General features: G+C 45.0%; 2 protein-coding genes across 5 annotated transcripts in view; both read right to left on the bottom strand.

Moving 5' to 3' along the window:
- Positions 1 to 5,841: 5,841 nt before the first annotated feature.
- On the bottom strand, positions 5,842 to 17,025 carry tamalin (trafficking regulator and scaffold protein tamalin). The gene is made up of 8 exons (XM_080014686.1): positions 16,775 to 17,025; positions 15,147 to 15,199; positions 14,309 to 14,363; positions 11,982 to 12,084; positions 10,090 to 10,183; positions 8,678 to 8,744; positions 7,818 to 7,884; positions 5,842 to 7,280 (listed from the first exon to the last, which is right to left on the bottom strand). Exons 1-8 carry the CDS (start codon positions 16,961 to 16,963, stop codon positions 6,772 to 6,774), a joined length of 1,137 nt encoding a protein of 378 aa, XP_079870812.1. The 5' UTR covers positions 16,964 to 17,025; the 3' UTR covers positions 5,842 to 6,771.
- A 2,014-nt stretch (positions 17,026 to 19,039) lies between these two features.
- Positions 19,040 to 23,186, bottom strand: part of dgkaa (diacylglycerol kinase, alpha a) — a 22,912-nt gene continuing 18,765 nt past the window's right edge. For 3 of the 4 annotated variants that reach the window (XM_080014854.1, XM_080014856.1, XM_080014855.1), the window contains exons 12-24: positions 23,064 to 23,162; positions 22,881 to 22,970; positions 22,692 to 22,765; positions 22,524 to 22,598; positions 22,300 to 22,385; positions 21,378 to 21,467; positions 21,124 to 21,284; positions 20,918 to 20,982; positions 20,634 to 20,724; positions 20,358 to 20,544; positions 20,137 to 20,254; positions 19,842 to 19,902; positions 19,040 to 19,222 (exon numbers count right to left, since the gene is read on the bottom strand). In XM_080014854.1, coding sequence (XP_079870980.1) covers positions 19,142 to 19,222; positions 19,842 to 19,902; positions 20,137 to 20,254; positions 20,358 to 20,544; positions 20,634 to 20,724; positions 20,918 to 20,982; positions 21,124 to 21,284; positions 21,378 to 21,467; positions 22,300 to 22,385; positions 22,524 to 22,598; positions 22,692 to 22,765; positions 22,881 to 22,970; positions 23,064 to 23,162 — 1,278 coding nt within the window. In that variant the 3' untranslated portion in view covers positions 19,040 to 19,141. The remainder of the gene's footprint in view (positions 19,223 to 19,841; positions 19,903 to 20,136; positions 20,255 to 20,357; positions 20,545 to 20,633; positions 20,725 to 20,917; positions 20,983 to 21,123; positions 21,285 to 21,377; positions 21,468 to 22,299; positions 22,386 to 22,523; positions 22,599 to 22,691; positions 22,766 to 22,880; positions 22,971 to 23,063; positions 23,163 to 23,186) is intronic. The other variant, XM_080014857.1, reaches the window with a different exon arrangement.

Genomic DNA, 23,186 nt, shown 5'->3' with positions numbered 1-23,186 from the left:
CTGAGATATTGAACAAGCGAGAATCACAGGGCAGAAACGTAATGGAAAATAAACAGAAACACAGCAGCCCAGAAACCACAACCAGACAGTCACAAACTTCCTCCTTTGAGTGTGTTTTTCGTTTTCAGTGTCATGAAGTCCCTCGTTATCTGTTGCCTCTCATGGTCGTCACTGGCATACGGACAGATCTTTTCAATGAAATTTGAGGGAAATACTGTACGTCAGGTCGTCACCACCGCCAATGACTCAATTTGACCTTCTCCGAGTGATTGCGGGGGAATCCGAGGTCCCAGGTGTCTCCGGTGAGACAGGAAGGGTATCTACTGTCTGAAGCAGTGGGGTTTTTGCTGGGGACGCTGGGGGGTCACCAGCCAAATGATTAATAGTTAAATTTCGCTATTGTTTCATTTACAAGGCTTTGGCACAATAATAACTGTCACAGTTTCCTCTAACTATAATATAGATTTGTCATATCTCACTATAAATCGAGACAATTGTCCTCTGCATTTGATCCATTCTATACACCCCGAGGAGCAGCGGGCAGCCACGGTGCAGCGCCCGGGGACCAACTCCTGTTCTTTCTCCAGTGGTCAGGGGCTCCGACGGGAGCATTAAACCCTAACCTACATGTCTTTGACGGCAGGCGGGAACTAACGCAACGCGGGGGGGGGGGGGGCATGCAAACTCCAGAGCGAAAGGACCTGGGACGGCCCGGGGGTTCGAAACCCAGGAGCCAACCGCTGAGCCACCGCGCCGCCACACGTACATCAGGTTGGACTCGGTCAGAATTCAAGTCGCCTCGGATTGAAATTATTTGTCATGGAGTTGAGAAAAAATTAATCAAATGGGGTGCGTGGCCTCACACGTGTCAAATGAGGGTCCTTGATATGAAAAAAGGTTGAGAAACACGGGTCTAAAATACAAAAAAACTGCCCGGTCTCATTGCCATACTATATAGTGTACACACAATCTGATCGAGTGCAGTTGTTTTTTAACCATCGAGTTAACTGTGGAAAAGTTCTGTTATCAATTCAAAGACCTCTTGGGACTTTTGTTTACGGCCTTGTTGTCAAACAATGAAGGAGTCTCAGACTCCAAAGTAGAAATGAATTCTGATGGGATAGTTAGGATTTCTTGGAAGCGAGAACAGTATCACCGGGCCCCATCCTTTTTCTGCTTTCCGGCAGAGTTTCTTGGAAAAACACACACACAGACAGACACACGCACGCACGCACGCACGCACGCACGCACACACACACACACACACACACACGTGGAGAGTCAACATCCTTACTTCCCATGCAATAACACTGCAGTGGGAACAAAGTCAGAGCATTCCTGGATCCCAGTCTCTGCAGCCTGATAATGAGGGAACCACGAGCTGGGGGCTGACGTGGAGCGAGGTGACACACTGAGATAATGTTCTCGGCTCCAGTTGACAACAAACTGTTTAGTGTGACAGCGGCATGACGTCTAGAACAGCCTGATCTCCGCCGTTTCCCTTCTCTGGAGACGGGAAGGAGTTGGTCGGTTCTCTGTCCTCCCGCTCGGGGCTTCACACCTAAGTTGCAGGGGCCCGACGACGTGCGTCCTGACGGTGTTGAGCCAGTGAGGACGTGTTTTTGTGCTACGCATTGGAATGAACGATGGCTTTTGTGAATTCAAGGACAAAATTAAATAATACACTAAATAAATAAATGACCCCCACATCATTTCCTGCCATTGTTAGAGCGGACTTTCTCCTTTTTCCTTCTCCCGTTCAGACAAGAGTGTTATATAACACCCAGACTCGGTAATGGACCCCTACATTACCGTAACAATGAAATATCTATTTTTTTTATTGAGAAATATACATTTTTATCAATTGTAAACGTGAAAATAGCTAAAATGCATGTAAATAGATAAATGTTATGTAAATAGATGTATGTAGCTGTAAGCTTAAGTATAGCAGCATTAACGTAACCTTTAATTGTTACTGTAATGACTTTTTTATAAGAAAAGTATAGAAAACAAAACATTAAAATAATATCATAGTTAAAAACAACTAAGTATAGGGGTTGTGTACTTTAATGTTTACATGAATAATTTCACATTCTCCGCATATACTGTATGTGTATCAATTCATTTCAGACATGTTTCATGGTAGTTTCATGAGAATGACCCTAATGTGTCAAATAGGTGGTATGGGGGTACTCCGAAATAATTAAAAGTGTTAAAAAATGTTGGCTGTATATAATGTTTAAAAAACACATACGACACACAAACAGTCCATAATTTATATAATAATTATTATTATTATTATTATTAATATTATTATTATTATTTTTTTTTTTTTTACTCCCAATGCCAGTAAAGAGGGTACTCAGGTGGCAAAAAAATATATCTATATAAAAATAGATCTTATAGGTGGTACACTACCAAAAAAAAATGTTGAGAGAACCACTGAAATAGTGAAACACTATTGTGTTTCACTATTTCTGTTGAAAGTTTTGTGCACGGATGCACCGTGTGTTTCATCACATGCGGTGAGACACCAAGAGAGAGAGAGAGAGAGAGAGAGAGAGAGAGAACATGGCGGCAGCTGGTTCCTTATCTCACATTTGTGTGCGCAAACATAATTTAAAAAAAAATAAAAAATAGAGGAAGTCGTTTAACAACTGAGGGCCTTATGCCATGTGCACTCAGAGTCCAACGTACCACATCCTTCCCTTTGTTCCCTCCTTTCCAACGAGCCTCAAACGCAATAAAAGTAACCGTTTGCGAATTACAGCTCCACTTATCTGTGGAAACGCTTCGAGATGAGCGACTTCCAGCTGCTGCGTCTGCTCTGCCCTGCTGCCGGCCGCCCGACCGGGTCCCAGCGCCCGGGACAGAAAGAAAGGCGCCCGCACCTGTCGTCCCCTGCAGCGCGCATGCGTGCGTGTTGGACCAAGAAGGGCCATGTTTTACTCTTTCTGCATCGGGGGATCAACCATTATACGGTATATCCCACAATACGACCTCAGTTATTCATAACAAAAATATGACCCCTCTCTCTCTCTGTCTCTCTCTGTCCCTCTCTCTCTCTCTCTCTCTCTCTCTCTCTCTCTCTCTCTCTCTCTCTCTCTCTCTCTCTCTCTCTCTGAAACCGTTGCCCTTTGTGTTTAAGGGGTTTGGGTTTGCTTTGCAGCCTGGGAAACAGACCAGCCTGCAGCTCATGTTTCATCTGCTCTGCAGAATACGTCTGGCCGCCCTCCCATTCAAACAGATTTCCACAAGGCGTTGCCAGGGTTGGGCCAATCACAACCGTTTGTCTAATATGGGGCGGGTTTGATACGATGACTATGCAGAGGAGAGCCGCTGAGGCACCTTACCAAGATGGCTGCCTCTGCCGTCGAACGGTCTGTTGAATCCGCTATCACCGTTGACCCACCTTACCAAGATGGCTGCCACTGATGCGGAACGGTTTGTTGAATCCGCTATCTCGACAGTATTGAACAAACTGGACGGTATATCTCCCCGGAAACGTTTTTGTTGATAAGAAAGTTGTGTGTGCGGTACTTCCGACAGGATTTGGTAAAAGTTGAATTTACCAACTCACTCGCTCAGAGCGACGTCACACGTTTCGTTGCTCTGATCGGGCTGTGGGTTTATCCAATTGCGTCCGGAGACATTTTGGTCTGCGCCCGTTGGTAACGCCCCTTGCAAACTGAAAATGAATGGAGATTCCAGAATGAATACACATTTGCGGATTAGTCGGGCGAGGCCAGGATAGTTATCTTACTTACACCGCAATGCTTTCATAACATGCACTCGTGTAAAGAAACAGCTGTTGGTTTCTAACTTTAGCAAAGGGGTTTCATAAAATAAACTGCAGTCTTGAAAAAATGAACACACACACACACGCGCTTTCAGGGATCTCTCCCTTTTAAACGCGGCCCATTGTTTTCACACCGCACCACATAACACCATTTGATAAGTAATGTGAATTGTTATTTCCACTGGTTCCTGCCGCCCAAACCACGCCTCTTTCCACCTGCCGACCCGTGGGACAGGTGTCCGTTTCAGAGCTGCACGAGCTGTTTTGCATTCCGCGCGTCCTGCTCCCTGTTCTATTACAACACCAACACAGAGCGTGAGAGCGAGAGAGAGAGAGAGAGAGAGGATGGAGAGAGAGAGAGAGATACCGTTTGGCTGTGTCTCTGAAAAACGTCTTATAATTCGTATGGTAACTTCCGGAACTATTGTCGGCCACATCCTGTGACAGTGGCCCACGCAGGCTCTTATCCTCCCCGGCACTCTGTCCCCAAACGCTTTGGCAGCCACCCACACTCGGCTTCCTTTATTTTGGTGTGTTATTTATTTCTTTCACAGAAGCGGCATCAAGGTTATTGGGCCGGCGTCGAGTCATTTTTTTTTTTCTTTCTTGGTCACGTTGCGATGCGAGGACATGTTAAAGTAGAGAAAACAAAGAAGTAAACGGCCCCCTCGTGCAAAATAAGGAACTTGGATTTCGGTTTGGACACGTTGAGACTGCACGGTTGAGACGCGCGTGGTCGCTCGTCACAGGATGACTCCGGTGCTTTGCATTTCCCTTTCTCGAAATACATTCCGCACTGTTGGGGAACCGTTTAAAGTCATGTGCGGCGATGATGAATGTTTGGCTGTCTAGGTTTTAGGACTGAATGTGTTGACGTTGGAAATGACCAAGTGTGATAAAAAAAAAAAACCCAATCAGAATTAAAATAACGCTTTTAACTGGCAGAGAAACATGCAAATAAAATTTTTTGGGGGGGGGGGGGGGGGCTCAACATCGGGCTCGAGGAGCTCCCATGGGGCTCCAGGGCGGTCCCCAGCAAAATGACTAATAGTGAAACTTAGTCTTGTGAAGCTTCTAACCGGTATCGAACTGAGGTGGAAAAGGACGAGTTCAGTCCGTGTTCTGGAGCAATCGCTCCCCAGCTTCTGCTTCACAGACAAAACAAATTTCCCACTCAGACTCTTGACCAGACAGTGACGTTTTAACAGGCGGGGTGATGTCCAAACATTTGCTGTTCGACCTCCCCCTCCTACACCCCATTGTATTAAGCGCCAAGCGTTAACTACGCAGCCCTTTCTCTGCAGCCATCCGTTAAATGGCCCTTTCACACATTGTTTTTGGGACATCATCATCATCATCATCTCGCATAGCTACCCCCTCGTTATGCATTCACTCTGCACCCACGTTTTAAGCACCACCAAACTCGAATAATAATAAGCCCTGACGTCAAGATTCCATTCCGACCCCGACCCCCCACCGCGGCAACGCAAGTTAAAAAGGCTGTAATGGCTCTTTTTTTGGGGGGGGGGGATCCCGGACACCTGGCCCAAGCAGCAGAGATGGCCATCGCAGACAACGCTCATGGCGTAAAGACTGAATGAGCAGCGGGAGACAATAGGGGTGAGCGCCGTGACCCCCGGGTCAGCAGTGACCCCGGAATGAAAAGCCCCCCTACGGCAGCGCGGCCCCGGAGGGCTCAGTGTTCAGGAGGCGGCCGGCCACCTCAGAAGGAATTTCGGGGCTTCTTTGCCTTTTTCTCTGCACATTCCTCAGCGTCCTCCCAACAATAAACTTGTGTCAAGAGCGAAAACCGCCAAACATCCATAAATATAACGGCTCCAAATCAACGGCAGAAAAAAGTTATGAATACTGATAAAGGCCACCGTGTTGTAAGGCCACGGGACGGGAAACCACATCAATGTACAGATTTATGCAGAGGGGGGAGGAAAAAAAAAGTGTTCATTTAAGCTTCTACAACCAGCTGTGTTGCCTCAAAATAAAGAGACCCATTCTTTGAAGTTCTGCACAAAACAAGCAAATCATTTCAAAAGGGAACACATTTATTTTGAGAAAGCGTGACTTGAGCTAGATCAATTGCGATCCAACGCGTATCAGCCAAAGTACAAAACCTTTTTTTTTTTTTTTTTTTTTTTTTAATTAGATTCTGTCTCGCAGAAGCACTAAAGAGGGTCATTTATTAAAAAACAAAAAAAAGACTAAATACAACTTGGTGCATGCAAAGTAAAAACGGAGATTTTCTTCATTCTGTACATGAATCAGAAAAGGCAAAAAAAATAAATAAATAACTTAAGAGATTGCGGTGATATGTACAGGTGGAGTCTGAGCGGGAGGATGTGATTCCACTCAGCTTTGACAGCTACAGGCTTACCATGGGAATCTTTGGAGAGATTTGGATTGTGCATTGACACGAAACCGCCCGGTCTGCAGTGAGGATTCTTTTAGAAATATCAATAAAAGAAAGAACACCTGCCAAAAATGTGATACCCAAATGGGACGTTTTTATGGGGGTTTTTTTCCCGCCCGGTTTGAGAATAATCAGGTTTTTACCGTTTCTAACACCTATTATAACGTTTTGTTACGTTTCTTTCATTTGTGATTTATTGCGCAGTGATGGCTCTATGCAGGCGTCGCCTGTCATGGACAATTCAGAGGTGAGAGGTGAAAAAAACAACAAAAAAAATAAATAAAAGAAAAGTTTTATTCCACCCATCCCTGAATTGTGAGGTGTTTTTCCAGGAGAATCAGGCAAAGTGAGACTGCCTGCGGGTGCTAAGAGAAATCAAGGACGGTTCGGTGACGCAGCCCACGCCTCAGGACCAGACGCTTTAAATCTTCAGCCGGTCAGAACGGGAGCGTTTTGGTCTCGTTTTCCTCACGTGTTGCACTTTACTCTTTGGAAGTCAGCCACTTTGGAAGTCTTTGCAGCGTCCCTGTCACCTAGCCTCGGCTTATCAGAGCTTGCTCTCTTCCTCCTCCAGAGGTTTGTTCAGGCCGGGGATGAACTTGAGGAGGCGCCTGCGGAAGCTCTTCTGTTTGGGCTTCCTCTGGAGCGAGCCAAAGCCCCCCGGCTTCTCCTCGCCCCTCATGTAGCTGCGCGTGCTGGCGCTGCGCGTCAGGTGGGTCTTGGCCGATGAAAAGAGCTCGCTGGCCGGCCGCAACCGCGGCTTCCTCTGCTGCTGCTGCTGCTGTGGCGGCACTTTGAGGAGGTCCGAGCCGGTGTCCCCCGAACCGGTGTCCCCCGAGCCGGCGTCCCCCAAGCCGTCGCGCCGCTCGCCCTGGTAGAGGCAGGTCTGGTAGAGCGGCTCGTCCTCGGTGGCCGTGCTCAGGACGCTGGCGCTGCTGCTGGTGCTGCCCGTGCAGCGCAGCACCCGCAGCGCGGCCGGGCTCGGAGCGCCGAGGCTGCCATAGATCCCCGCCGACTCCAGGGACTCGTACACGGCGGCGTCGCTCAGCACGATGCCTGCAGCGAGGAAGGGGTGTGAATACCAACAACGCAAGACTCACAGACTGCTTACTCAGAAGTGAATGGGTAATAATAACAATGATAGGCCCACAATACGTTATGAACCTATTCATGTAAAAATATCTTAAAATACTTTTTAAAAAGCCTCATTTGCCATTTTTGTTTTTTTCATTAATAATTTATTGCAGAATCAAATCGATGGCTTTATTGGCAAAGTATGCTTACACATACTTTCGGTATGTACAAAAGTAAAAAAAAATTCAGAAAATTACTTACATAAACTTACATACCTATCTGCAAAAAAATTATATTAAAATCAAATATGAAATATCTGCAATAAATTGGTAATAAAGGTTTGAATACATAAAAATACTATTACTATACCATTTGCCAGTAATAACAATAAGAATATGCACCACATCACATTTGTGCATTTCCGATATGTACAAATACTACAAATCTAATGGTCCACAGTCGCAGGCGAGAAACAGTAAAAACATGATCAACAGATTATTCATTCAAAAAGTGACATACCGTGCACCAGCCGTTGCTCCTGCATCATCAGTGATCTGTACTCGTCCCACTTTTCATGCAGAGTTTGCTGGAACGCAAACAGAGAGAGAGAGAGAGAGAGAGAGAGAGAGAGACGTGGTTTTAAGTTAATGTGCGTACGACGAGCACAGAAACAGCACAAACAGCTCAAAATGGGAAAGTCGCACAATCATAACGTTCGCCGTGAAGCCACGGCATTAAGTCCTTATTAGGGTTGAAAGGGAAAATGTTCAGCACACATCTGGGTTGTTTGGTCACGGTAGTGGCGGTGATATCAGTACAGAGTGGGATATCCTCTGAGGTGGGTGCTTTCAGTGGATTAGAGCGGGGACAGCTGGTATAATCTGAGGGGGTGGGGGGCTCTCTGGAGATACTTGAGCAGCAGCTTGGCAGAATGTCGCTGTGTGCACACGCAGCGTTTCGCCAACACGCCGGGGAAAGTGCAGCCGCTCCTGGTGCGACAGGTGGGGGGCGTACGAGGGGAAACAGGTGCCGGGCTCTAAATCTGGCCTTAGTGGGCATTCCTGACGCCGACAATAAATAGAGAGAGAGAGAGAGAGAGAGAACTACTGTCTGGAGGGAGAAAGAAAGAGAGAGAGAGAGAGAGATACTGTCTGAAGAGAGGGAGAGAGAGAGAGAGAGAATGAGAACTACTGTCTGAAGAGAGAGACAGAAAACTACTGTCTGAAGAGAGAGAGCAAGAGAGAGAGAGAGAGAGAGAGAGAGCTACTCTACTGTCTGGAGGGAGAGAGAGGGGGAGAGAACTACTGTCTGGAGAGAGAGAGAGAGAGAGAGAGAGAGAGAACTACTGTCTGGTGAGTGTATCAGTCGGAGAGATCTACCTTCAGGTACTGCAGCCGAGCCTCCAGTTCCGCCTTCCGTATGGAGTCGCTGTAAACTGTCTCCAGCCTGAAGTGGAAAAACCACAAAACAGTGGAATTATTACACATTGCAGGAAACGCCAGTAAAACCTACAAGGTTCCATCCAGCAATAAAATAAAATAAAACTATAAAAAAAAAAAAAAAAAGACTCCACTCCTTACGCAAAACACTTAGTTAATGAGCCAAGTTTACACTTACTTAAGTGGTGAAATTATTTGATGTGGCCATTTTATAATGTCGACACGTGTCGGAATATTGTGACGAGGTCACGTTCGCTTCTTTTATCGTCTAAATCAAAGCCTGTTGACTGGTTGTCTGACTGATTCTCCTTTTTTAATCTTTTACAGGCAGAGAGTAAAGTACGTATGCAGCTCCATTTACTGCCAGCAGCACGACTTAAAAAAACACAACAAAGGATACTTCCCTTCTGGCAAAATGTATATATTGTGTTAAAATATATATCTTATTATGAAATATATTACTTGATTAAATAGTAAATTCTGCCTCTAATAGTCAAATGAGTTAAGGCCTTATGACTTATACTAGCATGTCATCAATTTATTATTTGTTCTGCTAACATCTAAATATTTGTTTTGTAAGAAAAAAAAATGCTATTTAAAAATTTGAACATTGGAACATGAATTCCATGTCAGTTTGATCGAAGTTATTGTCTAACAATGACAATGGGTGTTTTCGCACCGCAGGAACTTCTACATAGTTCTAAGAGCTTTTTGAGGAACCGTCCCCTTTCGCATTGGGTCTGCGGCGCAGGAACTAGAGACGTTCGTAGTTCTTCAAACCCGTAGTTCTTCAGAGGAACCCTCAGCGGCGTTAAGTGCGGGGTGGTCGGTCCTCAGTCCCCCATCGAGTCGCATCGCTCAAATAAAAAAAACAATACAAGCAGTGTTGGTCGGTGTGTTTACTTAATCTATTTTAATTTTGTTGAATGACACAAAAAAAAAATCCCCGTCCCGATGCGTGCCCGTGACTTACGAAAGTCGGGAGCGAACTTTTCAAATGACCCCTTGTAGATCTAATAGGAGCGCTGACTCGGCAACTGGATTGCTGATGTCAGGCCTCAGATTTGCTGAGGAACAGATTTGAGTGGAGTGATGAGGCCAAAAACAGTGAATGTTAGGGAGGAGATACAACACCGAACTCGTACTGTAACCCCCCTGTTGGATGACGTCGCTTCAGAGCTCAGGTCCAGTGCGAACGCAACCAGATTTAAAAAAAAAAAAAAAGCCCTTGAAGGTGTCTCGTTTTTTCGGGGGAACCTCCCCAGTTCTTAGTTCCCAGAACCGTTGGGTGTGACAAGCCGTAATAAGCACAGCAGTTAAAAAAAAAAAAAAAGATCCGGTACGTTTCTTACCTTATGGTGTTCCCACACGACCGGATGAGCTGAACTATTTCCTTGTGCCGGAATCCGTCCACGGCGGCCTCGTTCACACTGGCGATGGTCTCTCCTGAACGCACGCACGCGCACACACACACACACACACACACACACACACGCGCACACACACACACCATCTGTGTCAGCCTTCAGATGCAGCTCATTCCTTTGTAGCTCTTGTAGCCGCGGCTGGTTTGGCTCCAAATGTGCGAAGGGCTGAACCAATCAAACTGAAGTGTTCCGTTTTCGGGTCCATGTGCCATGCAAATGTTACAAAAAAAAAATAAAATAAAAAGGCATGTGCGGTCGTGGCGTCGACGTCTCTTAAAATAAGCCATTCTGGGATTGATTTTGCCCTCCTCCAACATTTCATTCAAAAATGTTGAGTGGTTTGCTTGTCGGGGGGAAACCCGATCTGTTTAGGGGAAAAAAATCCCCAGATGTAATGAAACAAGCGATCTCTTCACTACACATGATATTACCTGGGATGTGTTACAGGTCACTTCCCCAAACGCACACACACCTCATGGGTTTAGGTTTTTAGTCATCATCGGATCTTTTATTTACTTTATCATTAACCTTCGTGTTCTTCAAATACAACTAGGTCACAGCGTTGTCTTTTTGGAGGTCAGACAACAGCATAGGCTTTGCTAAGTAAAAAAAACAACAACAATAAACACCCATTTCTACTTCTGAACTTAAAAATTAAAAAAAAGGGGGAAGAAAAAAAAAGAAAACGCAGCCAAGCCAGACGTGCCGACCTTCAGACAAGGTGTGAACCTCCCCCACGTTTCAGTGGCTGGACCATTTTCAAGAGCCCCCCCCCCCAAAAAAAAACCCACCACGGTCACCTTCCCTTTTTTTCGAGAAGCACGGCAATTCAGTCACACTGGAGCATCTGAGTCACTCGTGGGAGGGAGGACAATAAAGGAGGCATGTGGGGAATGTAGGAAGTGAAACTCAAGTGACAGACGCAGCGTGAGATGTGGAAGGCTGCCTCGTCACCAACGCTCAAAATTCACTTCCCCACTTTGACACACAGGAAAGGCGAGGGAAGCCTGGAGGACGTTAGACTGGACAATATGTAGAAGGGTTAGTGTGCTTTTTTTTTTGTGGCCGTGTCAATAAAGTATTTTTGATCGCACTTTTTCAACATCTTCTTTTCTTCTATTATATCTAATAACTATCTTATGTTGGGCGGGTCTGGTCTGGATACCATTCTGAGTAGGAAATAACGAAAACATTCGATTTGGCATCAATAAACACTGGTGAGGAGGGGTGGGACAAAAAGTGTTTCGGGCGTCGAAAAGTGTCCAAACACCTCTCTTGGCAAATCATGGACGTTCAAGTACTTTTTTTTTGCACTCTCATGGACTTCACACTCAACAAATATTTAAAAAAATTCAATATGATTTTTTTATGAATGATGATTTAAAATATAATCTTAGACGTGTCTATTAAGTATAAATATGAAATGTACATTTCCCTGGCATAATGTATGTCGTAAAAAGCGATTCTAGATTACGTTATGATTTCAATAACAAAACCAGGGAGAAGATCAATTAATGATTGTGTTTTGTTCAAGGACTTTTCAAGGACTTCAACACAAAAGGGGCTACTTTAAAAGGTAATCCAGGGACTTAAAATTTCTGAGGACGATATTCAAGCACCTCTAGGGACCTGGTCAGGACCCTGTGTTAGTGTGTGTTGACTTGTCATATTTTTACTTCCCGAAACACCCGCCAAAAGCCGCCGCTGCCATTTGTTGACCCAGGGAGGACTCGACTGACAAGAAAAGAAAACCAAGCAGAGGCGTCCTGGTGCGCACGGAGGATCATCTTGAATATCAGTCTGGTTGGACCACTCACCGACTTTGAGCCCGGCCTGCTGCGCTGGGCTGTCATCGTGCACTTTACACACAAACGTGCACATCTCCAGCGAGTTGTGGTCCTGGTGGTGCAGCCCGTACGTCTGGGGGAGACAACAAGCCACATTAAAGCTTTCGCGCTGTAAATGAGCAAAAAGGAACGACAAGAAATCCGCAGCGGGCGTCACAGGCGACCGATGTCAACGGGATGGGAAACGCGGCGCCGGGGGTCCGTGCCTGCTGGTAAATCTAACCAACCACTAAGAAAAACAACCCAGAGGAAATCAGCGGTCTCACAAAGAGGAAAGAAATGATAACATCAGGTCGTCTGCAGGCGACGAGCGCAAATATGCAAAGTGAGAGATCAATTCTGCTAATAGCGGTGATCAGTCAGCAGATAGCGACCTGAATAGGACACATTTGAATAAACAAAATGAATCATGACATCAGTTAAAAATGCCATGAAGTGCCAATGTACCCCCCCCCCCGCCCACAATGTGTTCTCTGCAAAACAAAGTTTTTTATTTTTTACTTCAGTACCTTGGGTTATTTTTCTTGATTATGTTCAAACATTTGATGGTTTCCGACGTTTTTCCAGTGACTTAGCCTCCGCATCAATCAGACGCAAGCGGCGCGTTTTTATTTTTACGGAAATAAAGGCCGCAACACTGATATTATATCAAATTATTTTATTTACGGAGGAAGTGGTTTTTTTTGTGCATATGTATATTTAGGAGCTCTTCCGTCCGAGGAAAGCAGGGTCACTGCGGGTCAGCGCCAGTATAACCTTCCCCCTGGCCCCAGTATATCTACAAATCTTTATTTATACCAACCTGTCCACGCTCCACTGTTGTCGTGGCAACGTTGAACCCTTTTCCCCTCAAAACAACTCGCCCGATGACCGTGAGTCACAGTGGCAAAGTTATGCCTGTATCAGCTGTCTACGAAGGTCTCGCAATGGTAGAAAAAAAAAAGAGCTAAAAATTACATCATGCAGACAGACCGGTGCTGATTCAACAAGGACAAGCGGTTTGTCCAAAAAACAAATTGTAATATTTAAAATCAGCCAGAGCCGTTTTCCTAATAGTTGGAAGACATAGTATGCAAAAAAGTGCCGAAATGTAAATTGTTATTTGTATAACCCTTCTTGACTTAATTTCCGTGGCAGCGCCAACAGAAACAAGGCGAACCGCAGAGATCAGTTGGGAGCAGAGGAACGCGGTAGGAAAGCAGATCCTGGAGCCATCTGCCCCTCGACTGTCAAACCGAAACCCTGATGACCCAACTTCCTGAGAGCGCCGCAGGAAGGGAGGGAACCGGCGTGCGTGGCGCTGAACAATGCGGCCGCCAAATTCACTGTTCTAGCGCCAGATATCACGAGCGGGAATTCCTTTTTCTTAACACACAGGGCGTTATGTTATTCTGGCATGACAAAATGGAATTCAAGGACTTCCATATACATTTTCAAGCGCCGTTCTTTTCATTTTCAAGGACTTCATGACATCTAGACTATTTGTCTAGACAGACACACACACACACACACACACACACACGTCATTTACTATTACGTGTCCATTTCCAACCACGCTGGATTTAATGTACATTTCCCTGGGATTATCTATGTTGTAAAAGTGATTCTGGAAAGTTTCATTGCGTTACGATTTGAATACGAAAACAAGGGGGAATATCACAGGTTTTGAACGATTGCTTTTCAAGGACTCTTGAAGCGCTTCAGCACAAAAGGGGGTACTTTCAAAGTATACCAGTACTTAGACATTTCTGAAGACAAAAAATAATTCCGGCACCTCAAGGACCCGGTAGGTACCGCGTTAACAACTCCAGCCCCGCTAATATCAGCACTCCCGAGCCGAAAAACGTCGGGGAAAAAAAAGGAACCGAATTGACTCCAGCAGGATAAAATGCGGCGTATCAAACCGCGGGAGCGCTCCAACACTGCAGACATTGTGCGCCGGCGCTTCGGGGGCGACGAGTAGTGTGGGAGATGGCGCGGATATCAAGGTCAAATGTGCAAAAATGCCTGTCTGCTGAGGCTGCCTGGAGGCGGCGAGAGTAAGACAGGTACTCCATGGGAAGCGTGTGAGAAAACCGCAGCGCTTTTTAAAAATAGACGGCGAGGCGGAACCCTCGCTCTTCGCTTGAGATCATGGGACCCAACGTCAGCGGAGGCTTCGTTTTTTTTTTGGAGGCGCGGCCTCGGCGTGTGGTGGCGCACGCTCACGTCGAAGCGCCAAACGGCAATCGGATCAGCGCGGGCCGAGTCCCTTAACCCCCCCCCCCCCATCGCCACGCCCGTTCTAATCCTCTTACCTGAATCTCAAACCCAAACGCTTCATCCTCCTTTTTCTCCAGGACCACCGTCTTCCTGAAAAGTAAAAAACAAAAAAACTTTTGTTTTATTATTATTATTATTATTTAAGGTAGCCCCAGCTTGTTCCCTCCCCTCCCCCTCCCCCAAGGCCCACAACTGGTGTCTTTTTGAGTTCACCGTGAGGGGACTTTCTGGTTCCACTTTCCGGAAATCCGCTACAGGGTTTAATCCCTGTGTTGTAGAGACTTGAGAGGCATCGGAGGACCTCGTGGCCCAGGGACAGATGCTATCACCTAATGTTATCAGCAGCAGGACTCAGGCAGACGCTGATGGCATTAGGGACAGATGCTCCGGAAAATAGCAAATAAAAATCCCATTTAAATCCAAAAATCCCACTTTAATCCAGCGTGAGAGCTGGGGAAAAAAGGAAAGATCAAGTGGGGGAATGGCAGCGAATGTCAGACAGTGGAATACTGTACGATTCATGGCCTTATCCAAATTGCATAACAAGATATCGCTGTGAACAAGGAGCGGGAACAAGTGTTGCCTTGTGCTCAGCGGGATGCGTGCATCACGACAAAACGGCAAGTGCACAAGACCGAGCCCGGAAGCTTGAGGGAAATCACGAAAACCCCATCGAAACCCTGAGAATGTCATACGTAGCAATGAGCGTCAATAAAGACACGTTCCCCATTGAGGGTCCTGAAATGACTCGCGTGCGTGGTCCTCAAATGGAAGTCGACACACGTCTTTGGCAGGGGCTGCTCTAGAAAGACAAAACGGGACCGGACAATACAAGAAAGGGAGAAAATTACAAAGTGTTGGAATAGATCATACCTTTGTGGGTCTGGGGATTGTGCGAGAGGTTTCCATTTCTGCAGCCCACCGCCCTGGTTGAAAGGAAAGGAAACAAAACGAGGCGTAAGCGACCACACACACCCACACACCCAGACACCCAGACACCCACACTATCTGTGCATGTTGCTGCAGCACCCGCATCGTACTTCAGGGGGGTTTCCCTCGACTTCCACACGCCCGATTGTCAAGTGAAGTCTTTGAAAACGTGGTGCGTTTGTTTTTCAAAGTTACCTGGCAGCCACCAGGTATAACAAAAAAAAAAAAAACACTCGCACAAAAACCTGAAATGCTTGTCTGGCTGCTCTTTGTTTACCCAACGCACAGCCAAAACGCTCAGGAAGTGCTAAACCCATTAAGATCGAGATGGCTTTGGGAGACACTAGGTGCGCGTGCCGCGCCACAACACACCAAAACATCATCCTTCTCACCCCACCTCCCTGGTATTTAGGATATTTCTTAGCCACGTTCCACTTAGTAAACCTACTGCATAAACATGGGGGGCGGTAGTGATGGTGGCAGCGGTCCAAATACTACTTCCACAATCGCAGTATTCACGGGGACCCGGGCCAAATGTAGGGGTCAGGACCCACACCCTACCTTTACTACGCCACATAATTTCCCAACCAATTCACCTCTGTACTACCACCTCTTAAAACGCTGCTCACATGAAAGGCTGCTTTGTGGCACAGCTGCTGCCAGGGTAGTAAAAGTTGCTTTCTTTATTTCCCCAACACATACAGAGTTGTGTCCCGGGCCCTTCTCAATGAGTGCATTTATTCCCAAATACGCTGAGAGCAGTGAGAGGAAGGGTTGGGGGGTTGAGGCAGAAAAATGTGCACAATGTGCTGTTGAAGCCTTGAACTCCATCACATAGACATGATGGTCATATTGGAAATCTGCCACCTAAAGAAAAATATGTTGGTTTTTTTTAATCAAATGTCTACTATTTACCAATAATAATAATAATAATAATAATAATAATAATGATGCCAAATTTCAACAGAATCCCTGGTCCGCAAACTTCACAACCAACTTTGTCACAAAACATGAAATTCTGTGGTATAGTAGTAGTATATATTAGTACACTATATAATTGCTGTGAGTGCGTCATAAACGGACTTGACGGCCACGTCATGTAGGTGGTCCAGGACCACCTTGTTGGTCCCACTGGTCAGGCCGATGAGGTCAAAGGAGCAGTTAAAAAAAAATAATAATAATAATTCTCAATGGATTTAAACCTTTTTATATATCGAATACAAATTTCTATCAAATATTTGAAACGTGAAATTGTACACTTTGGTGGCGGTTGGAATCATAATGAAATTATTCTCATTTCAATTGTACAAAAATGTTATCTCTCTCTCTCTCTCTCTCTCTCTCTCTCTCTCTCTCTCTCTATATATATATATATATATATATATATATATAAAAGAAACAAAACAAATAACAAAATAAATTAATATATTACATTATATTATATGCAATCAAATCTATTTCATTTTCTAAAAAATCGAACAAATGTAATTAAATGAACAAAAATTACACAGGTATTATTATTATGATTATTATTATTATAATAATAATTCAGACATCCTGAGCCTACTTACCCTTTTAAAGTTCCTCGGCAGTGTCCCGCCGGAGTAAGCCAAAGTTTTGTAGTTGTAGATTTCCGAGGACCGGGAAGGCATCTCCATCCTGCCGCCGTCCGACTGCGACGACGGGAAGTAAATGTCCTGGTTGTCCCGGGAGGACGGCGGCGCGCTGGAGTTCACCTTCCTAAGCCTCCTGAACGTCATCCTCCGCCCGCAGATGTGTCTACTCCGGGCCGGGGGTGGGGGAGAGAAAGAGGGGAAAAAAAAAAAGGGTCCTACGTCCTGCCGCAAACTTTCAACGCGAGTCTGGCCGCTCACTGCAGCGCATCAGCAGCTGGAGAGCGTGCGGTGTGTGTGTGTGTGTGTGTGTGTGTGTGTGTGGTGGGCGGGGATTGTGACGTCACAACGCTCGATTTTCGTTGTTGTTTTTTGTTGTTGTTGTTGCTGTTTTTTTTTTTGTTTGTTTGTTTGTTTGTTTTCGAAAGACGGAAACTTCTCGGTTCCCGTTCAGCTCCACAAGTGGAAAGAAAGCGCGTCACCGTTGCTTTTGTGTTTCGGTGTGCGGTTTCATTTGACATTATTTTCACTTTTAGGATACGATTTTTTTTTTATTTACTTTTAACAGATAAGACCAAATGAGATCAAATCAAATGAATGCATATTATTAAAAATATATATTATTTATTTTTTTATTATGTTATTATTTTTACTGCCTAAAATACTTCCAGCGCCCAAAAAGCGATTGATGCTTATCTTTTGAAAATATAATTTTACCTCCCCTTTGCGTATCAATTTGTATATTGGTTTGTACGGATTTTGTATTTTTTCTTATGTACTTGATGTTGTTCCTGGCTGCGTTGTTCATTTGGTGCAACCTTTGTAAGCGAGAATCTTCATCCAAATGTATTTTAGAATGTAATTATGGAAATAGGAAAGGGTACGCATTAAAAATGAAGACACTGTGGTGTATGTATGGACATGTACATTTGTGGAGACCATCCGAACTTTACTGAAGTATTAAATACGGGTCATTTTAATTCTTAATGCATGTTGCAGCCACGTGTGACTTTGACTGAAATAATCAGATGACGCCCTCTGGTGAAAAAAACGAAACAGACACTCACTAAAAAAATATAATAATAAATAAATGACACACACACACACACACACACACACACACACACACACACACACACACACACACACACACACACACACACACACACACACACACACACACACACACACACACACACACACACACACACACACACACACACAGTATATATATCTGCAACAATTCCTTGCCTCATGGTCTTTTATTGAATCCAAAACACAATTAAGTATCATCTTAACATTCTCAATATTTATTGAAATGATATGGCCAGTTAAAGCATTTAAATATGGATTTGCAACACTTCATAAATTGTTTGAACATCTCAAAATTAAATATCTCCCCCATTTATAAATTACAAATGAACACATTCAATTTTTTTGACTATAATAAAATATAATACAAGCATACCATGTGTATACCATGGTAAACTGAAAGGTATGGCCACGCAGCTGAGCATTAAACGTCACCGCCTTCAAGCATCTTCTGAAATACTGCTTAGGAGCACAAATTGGCAGAAGCCGCGTTTGAATTTCACCCTTAAGCAGAGCAAAGAAATTCCACTACTAAAACCAAATAAGCTCCAAGTTACAATTAGACCAAATAGACATCTGGTCTCTCAGACTTCACTTCATTAAGTGTTGTAGGTACATCAATACAGCAATATATGAACGGTCAAACTCCAACACAAATGGAGGTTTTCAAAGTCCCTCCGACTCGACAACTCAAACTAATAGAAAACACAGTATAAAGGCACATAAAGCGTACTCAAGGTTTGGCTTTTAGTTTAACATTTATAGTGGGAAGTATTCCTAACAAAAGGGTGTGTAATCTGTTTGTTTTGTTTTTTGCTTTTAAACACAGAACAGACCAGGAGGACGAGGCTATTGATAAAAGCAAGGAAACAAAACAAACAAAGAAATAACATTCAGCAAATTTGGTCAAAATCCTTTCTCCGCGAGGGAAAACTCAAGTGTATATTTCTCAAGGCCACATTAACCGTACACGGTGCATTCCTAGATAGAGTGACATGCTTTAAAGCGATAACAGGGATGTCCTAAAGCGCGCATGTGCATACTCTGCTGATATTGCATTTCACGCTATTTCTACGGCATTCAACAGACACTTACAACCCCCCCCCCCCCCCCCCCCCAAAAAAACCCCAAACAAACGAAAAAAATAAAATGAACATGTTTGAGTCCAGGATCCATCACGTGATAAGCAGGTGTATATACGAGTCACCATTATACAACAACCACGACCGGGTTTTATTTGTAGTTGAAGAAACCAGACGACTTGGCCTGCGGAGCCATCAGCATGCTGGCCTGGTTCTTGTGTGTGATGTTAATCTGAAAGAAAATCCAATCCAAGGCATCATATAAAAATATCTCCTTGACTGCTCCCATCGCTGTGTACTAGTTTAAGATCAGATCAGATAAGATCGCTTATTCGTCCCCAGAGGGAAATAGAGCCGTCGCAGCAGCAACAAACAAGTGCAGCCGGGAGAGAGACACAAATTAAAATGAGATTAGAAATATCAAATAGACTATCTATGTACACAGCTCACTAATGAGCCAAATATGGCAAGTGGCCGTTAGGATACAGTAACCACCAGTTACAGCACTACAAATAAAAAGTGGCATAGAGTAGTAACAGCAGTAAAACGTGTCATACAGTAATATAATGAATTGTTGTCATAATTTAGCACTGTGACTGGTGCTCACTGTAGACTAACGGCTACTTGCCATATTTGGCTCACCGCTCAACTGTGTATATAGATAGATCGTCTACATAATAGCTGTTGTTTCTTAACTCATTTTAATTTGTATCCGTTTCTCCACTGCACTGTTTTTTCCTCTGGTGTAACGCCTGAATTTCCCTCCGGGGATTAATAAAGTGATGTTATCTCATCTTATCACCAAACGCCTTGTAGCCTCATGAATGACTTTAGTGTGTTGCAGGACTTACGGTGCAAGGCGGCTGCATCCAGGGCTCCCCGTCGATCTGCATGGGTAAGGCCTTTTTGGTCCTTGGTGAGTTTTTTTCAAAGAAAGGAAAGTCACAACAAACAGCAGAGTCAACGAGCTGCATTTGCAATTACAATCCCAGTCCTCTGCCCGAAACAATGCTGGAATTGTCATGTAAAAAAAGAGCAGCGAGGGGGCGCCGATAGCAAGGCCCTTCAGGTAAACGACGACATGCGCCGACCGGGCCGAGTGCCGAGGTCGTCACGGCGACGCGCTTCCACCTGGCTGTCGCTCACCTGATGGTGATCTGGGAGGTTTTGGCGAGCCTCACGGCGCTTTTCAGCCCCGTGTAGATCTGCCCCATCTCAATGACTCCCTCCAGGCCGACCACCTCCAGGCGACGATCGCTGAGATCTGGACTCGCAGAGAATTTCAGAACAACGCGTCAGGGGCTAAAATCGGGGGAATAGTCGCATCGTTGCTGCTGTGCATTTCCAATCCTGGGTAGATGGAATACCTTGAGAGGTGACCTTGAGGATCTCGGGGTCAACGATCACCTCGGGCTCCTCCTGCCCCGCTGAGCCCTTTGCGTCGCCCCGCTTGGTCTCGCCCCACAGGTTGGAGCCGCCGTGCATGCTGGGAATGTTCAGGACGGCCACTCCCTCCAGAGACAGGCCGCTCAGGTCCAGCTGGGAGCCACAGCACTAAGAGCCAGGCACGGCACAACATCAGACACTACAATTTATACATACAACTATTTTTTTCTTTTTTTGACGTGGCGGTCCATTTTTACCTCGATGGTGAGACACTCGTTTAGTTTCTTGCAGGATGCAGAGATGGTCTCAGAGGTGGCAAATTCAAAATACCACAGCTTGTTCTTCATCCTGGATCCACAAAAATATGGATTCCTTCAGTTTCAAAGCAGCATTAAACATGTGCAGAACATGTTATTAGCCTATCAAGATATTCAATTTTTTCTGATAAAAGTTTCTTATATCTGTAAATTGTATGCATTGAAAGCCTCCCTTGTAGAAGGGGTGACTTCCAAAGGGTGACCAGAACCCAAAATGGCTGTACCTGCTGTTGAACTTTTGGGGGTGTTTCTCTCTCATTGTGTGAAATCGGTGGGCAATAGAGGCGTCCTGTCAGCAAAAAATAATAATAATAATAAAGCATTATTAGTGAGAGGTAAAGATCCCAATCAAATCGACTTCATTGGTTTCAACTGGTGCGCGACGTTAAAAAGCGATCGTTGTCACGGAGCGTGGTTATCGTGGACCCACCACTCCGATGGAGAAGTAGTTGTTGATGATTTCGTAGGGCACGGGGTCGCCTTTCTCCTGGCTCTCGTCGGGGACCACCTGCACGCTCCAGCGGTCCATCAGCACCGGCGAGCTCCCCTCCAGGTCCTTCAGGATCCGACCCAGATCCACTCCGTCGTATCCTGCACCCACGGGAAGAAGCACTCAGCCTGCCGCCCGTCCATTTAACAAGCAGCAGAACACAACTGTGAAAACACACCCACGCACACACGCACCTCCTCCCCATCGGAGACATCGTGCCAGGTCATTCCCAGTTCCCAGGGGAAGCACGGCTACAGGGGGCCGTACCAGGAGATTGGCTTTGTCTGATTGAAGGACGGGAAAGATTACGAAAAAATGGAAAAAAAAACAATAAGAATGATTTTTATCTTGAGGATAATGTGATTTTTATAGTGTTTAAAAGTAGGTTGTATTAATTCGACTGCGTTCGATGACGCTTTAAGGCCCCCTGTTGGAGAAATGGGCTCATAACAACTGATGAATGTTCATTAAATGCCAGGCAAAAACACACTTTATTAATGTTCAATAAAATTGTGAATTTTACGAGAATTTTTCTCAGTCCCATAAAATTAAAAACAATATTCTAATTGTATTAGAATCATAAATGACACCTGTTGCTACAATGTTTGATATGAAAAGAAGAATACAGAAAAAAAATGTGTGTATGTGCAATGTGTATAATAAGTATACGAAAATGCAAGTTTGAATACAATACAATTTGTCTTACATGCAATATATACAATAAAGTGGGTCTCGGGGGAAACTTGTGGCATCCCTCACCTAGTGGGGCACAATGTGAACACTTGGAGGATTTCTACTCTGTGAGGTAAGTACGGAAGGTAAGTTATGGTAAAGTTTAATTGAGGAGGATTTAGATATTTAATACAATATTTAATACAACACAGACAATTAATTCTATTATATAATTATAGAACCCACAATCGCGATTGTGGCGCCGCCCCTTGCGGCCGCCTGCGCGAGCCCCGCATGCGCAGGCGGCCGCAATATTTTGAGCTTATAGAGCTTGTGCGTAATCACCAGGTGTCATGACATTTCACTGCATATATGTACGACCGTATGTGTATGTATGTGACAAATAATCGCTTGAACTTGGAGTGTATTGACCGCCTTGCTCACCTATTGCATCGAGGATCCAGCCCACCGTACCATCTCCACCACACACCAGGATTCTGTAATCCTGCAGGTTTCTGAAGAAACTCAATCTAAATGGAACAGAATAGAAAACTCTACTGCCGACAGAAGTGGAAATTTTACCTTTACAGGTTGGTTAAAACCTTTTTATTTACAGTACTTAGTGGAAACTGCATTTCAGCGACATAACCTGGTTATAGATGGCTTACCCTGGTCCAGGTCCCCCATTCAACAGGTTGTAGACTTGCCGTGGGTTCAGCAAATACTGAAACTTCCTCAGAACCCTAAAATGTATTAGAAATTAACGATTCTATTACAGATGTATTTTATCTTTTTTTTTTTTTTTTTTACAGGAAAGCATGCTTTGGTCAACTCACCTCTCTCCCTGTTTGCCCCCGCTTTTCGGGTTCACAAACACTAAAAGGGGATGAGTGTTTGGCACGGGGCTGATCTGTCAAACCACAAATAACCAAAGTGGCAAATCACACCGCACTTAAAGACAAACAGGTGATTTCATATAAAGCAGGCCCAACAGCTGGACCCGAGTGAGGTTTGGGCGGAGATACCTGCAGCACTTGTCCATCAGGGGTGGTGTTGAGCTCGCTGTCCTCTGCTGAAGACGCGGCGCAGCCGTTCTTCATGTTGTTTGCTCGCTCCTTTTCCAAACCCGACACGTGCTCAAAGGGTCAGTTTGGTGGATTCTCGCACGCAACAAAAAGTGAGAGGAAAAAAAAAAACACAGTGTTTACCTTGATAATTGGATATATGGCCCAGGGAGGCAGGATGTGGTCCCTGAGCGCTCCGCAGGAACACTCCGTGGGCTCCTGCCCCGCACACTCATCATGGCGCTGCAGGGTACAGGCGGGGACATG

Source organism: Zeus faber, assembly GCF_960531495.2.
Source record: "Zeus faber genome assembly, chromosome: 15".
Taxonomy (NCBI): domain Eukaryota; kingdom Metazoa; phylum Chordata; class Actinopteri; order Zeiformes; family Zeidae; genus Zeus; species Zeus faber.
The sequence above is the reverse complement of the archived record's forward strand: the minus strand, read 5'-3'. Positions and strand labels throughout refer to the sequence as shown.

Excerpts from the sequence above, each read along its gene's own strand:
- tamalin (XM_080014686.1), bottom strand. The coding sequence starts at position 16,963 with ATGACGTTCAGGAGGCTTAGGAAGGTGAACTCCAGCGCGCCGCCGTCC. Across the intron at positions 15,200-16,774 it reads TGCCGAGGAACTTTAAAAGG|GGCGGTGGGCTGCAGAAATG; the intron begins GTAAGTAGGCTC and ends CCTTTCAACCAG. Across the intron at positions 10,184-11,981 it reads GCAGGCCGGGCTCAAAGTCG|GAGAGACCATCGCCAGTGTG; the intron begins GTGAGTGGTCCA and ends GCGTGCGTTCAG.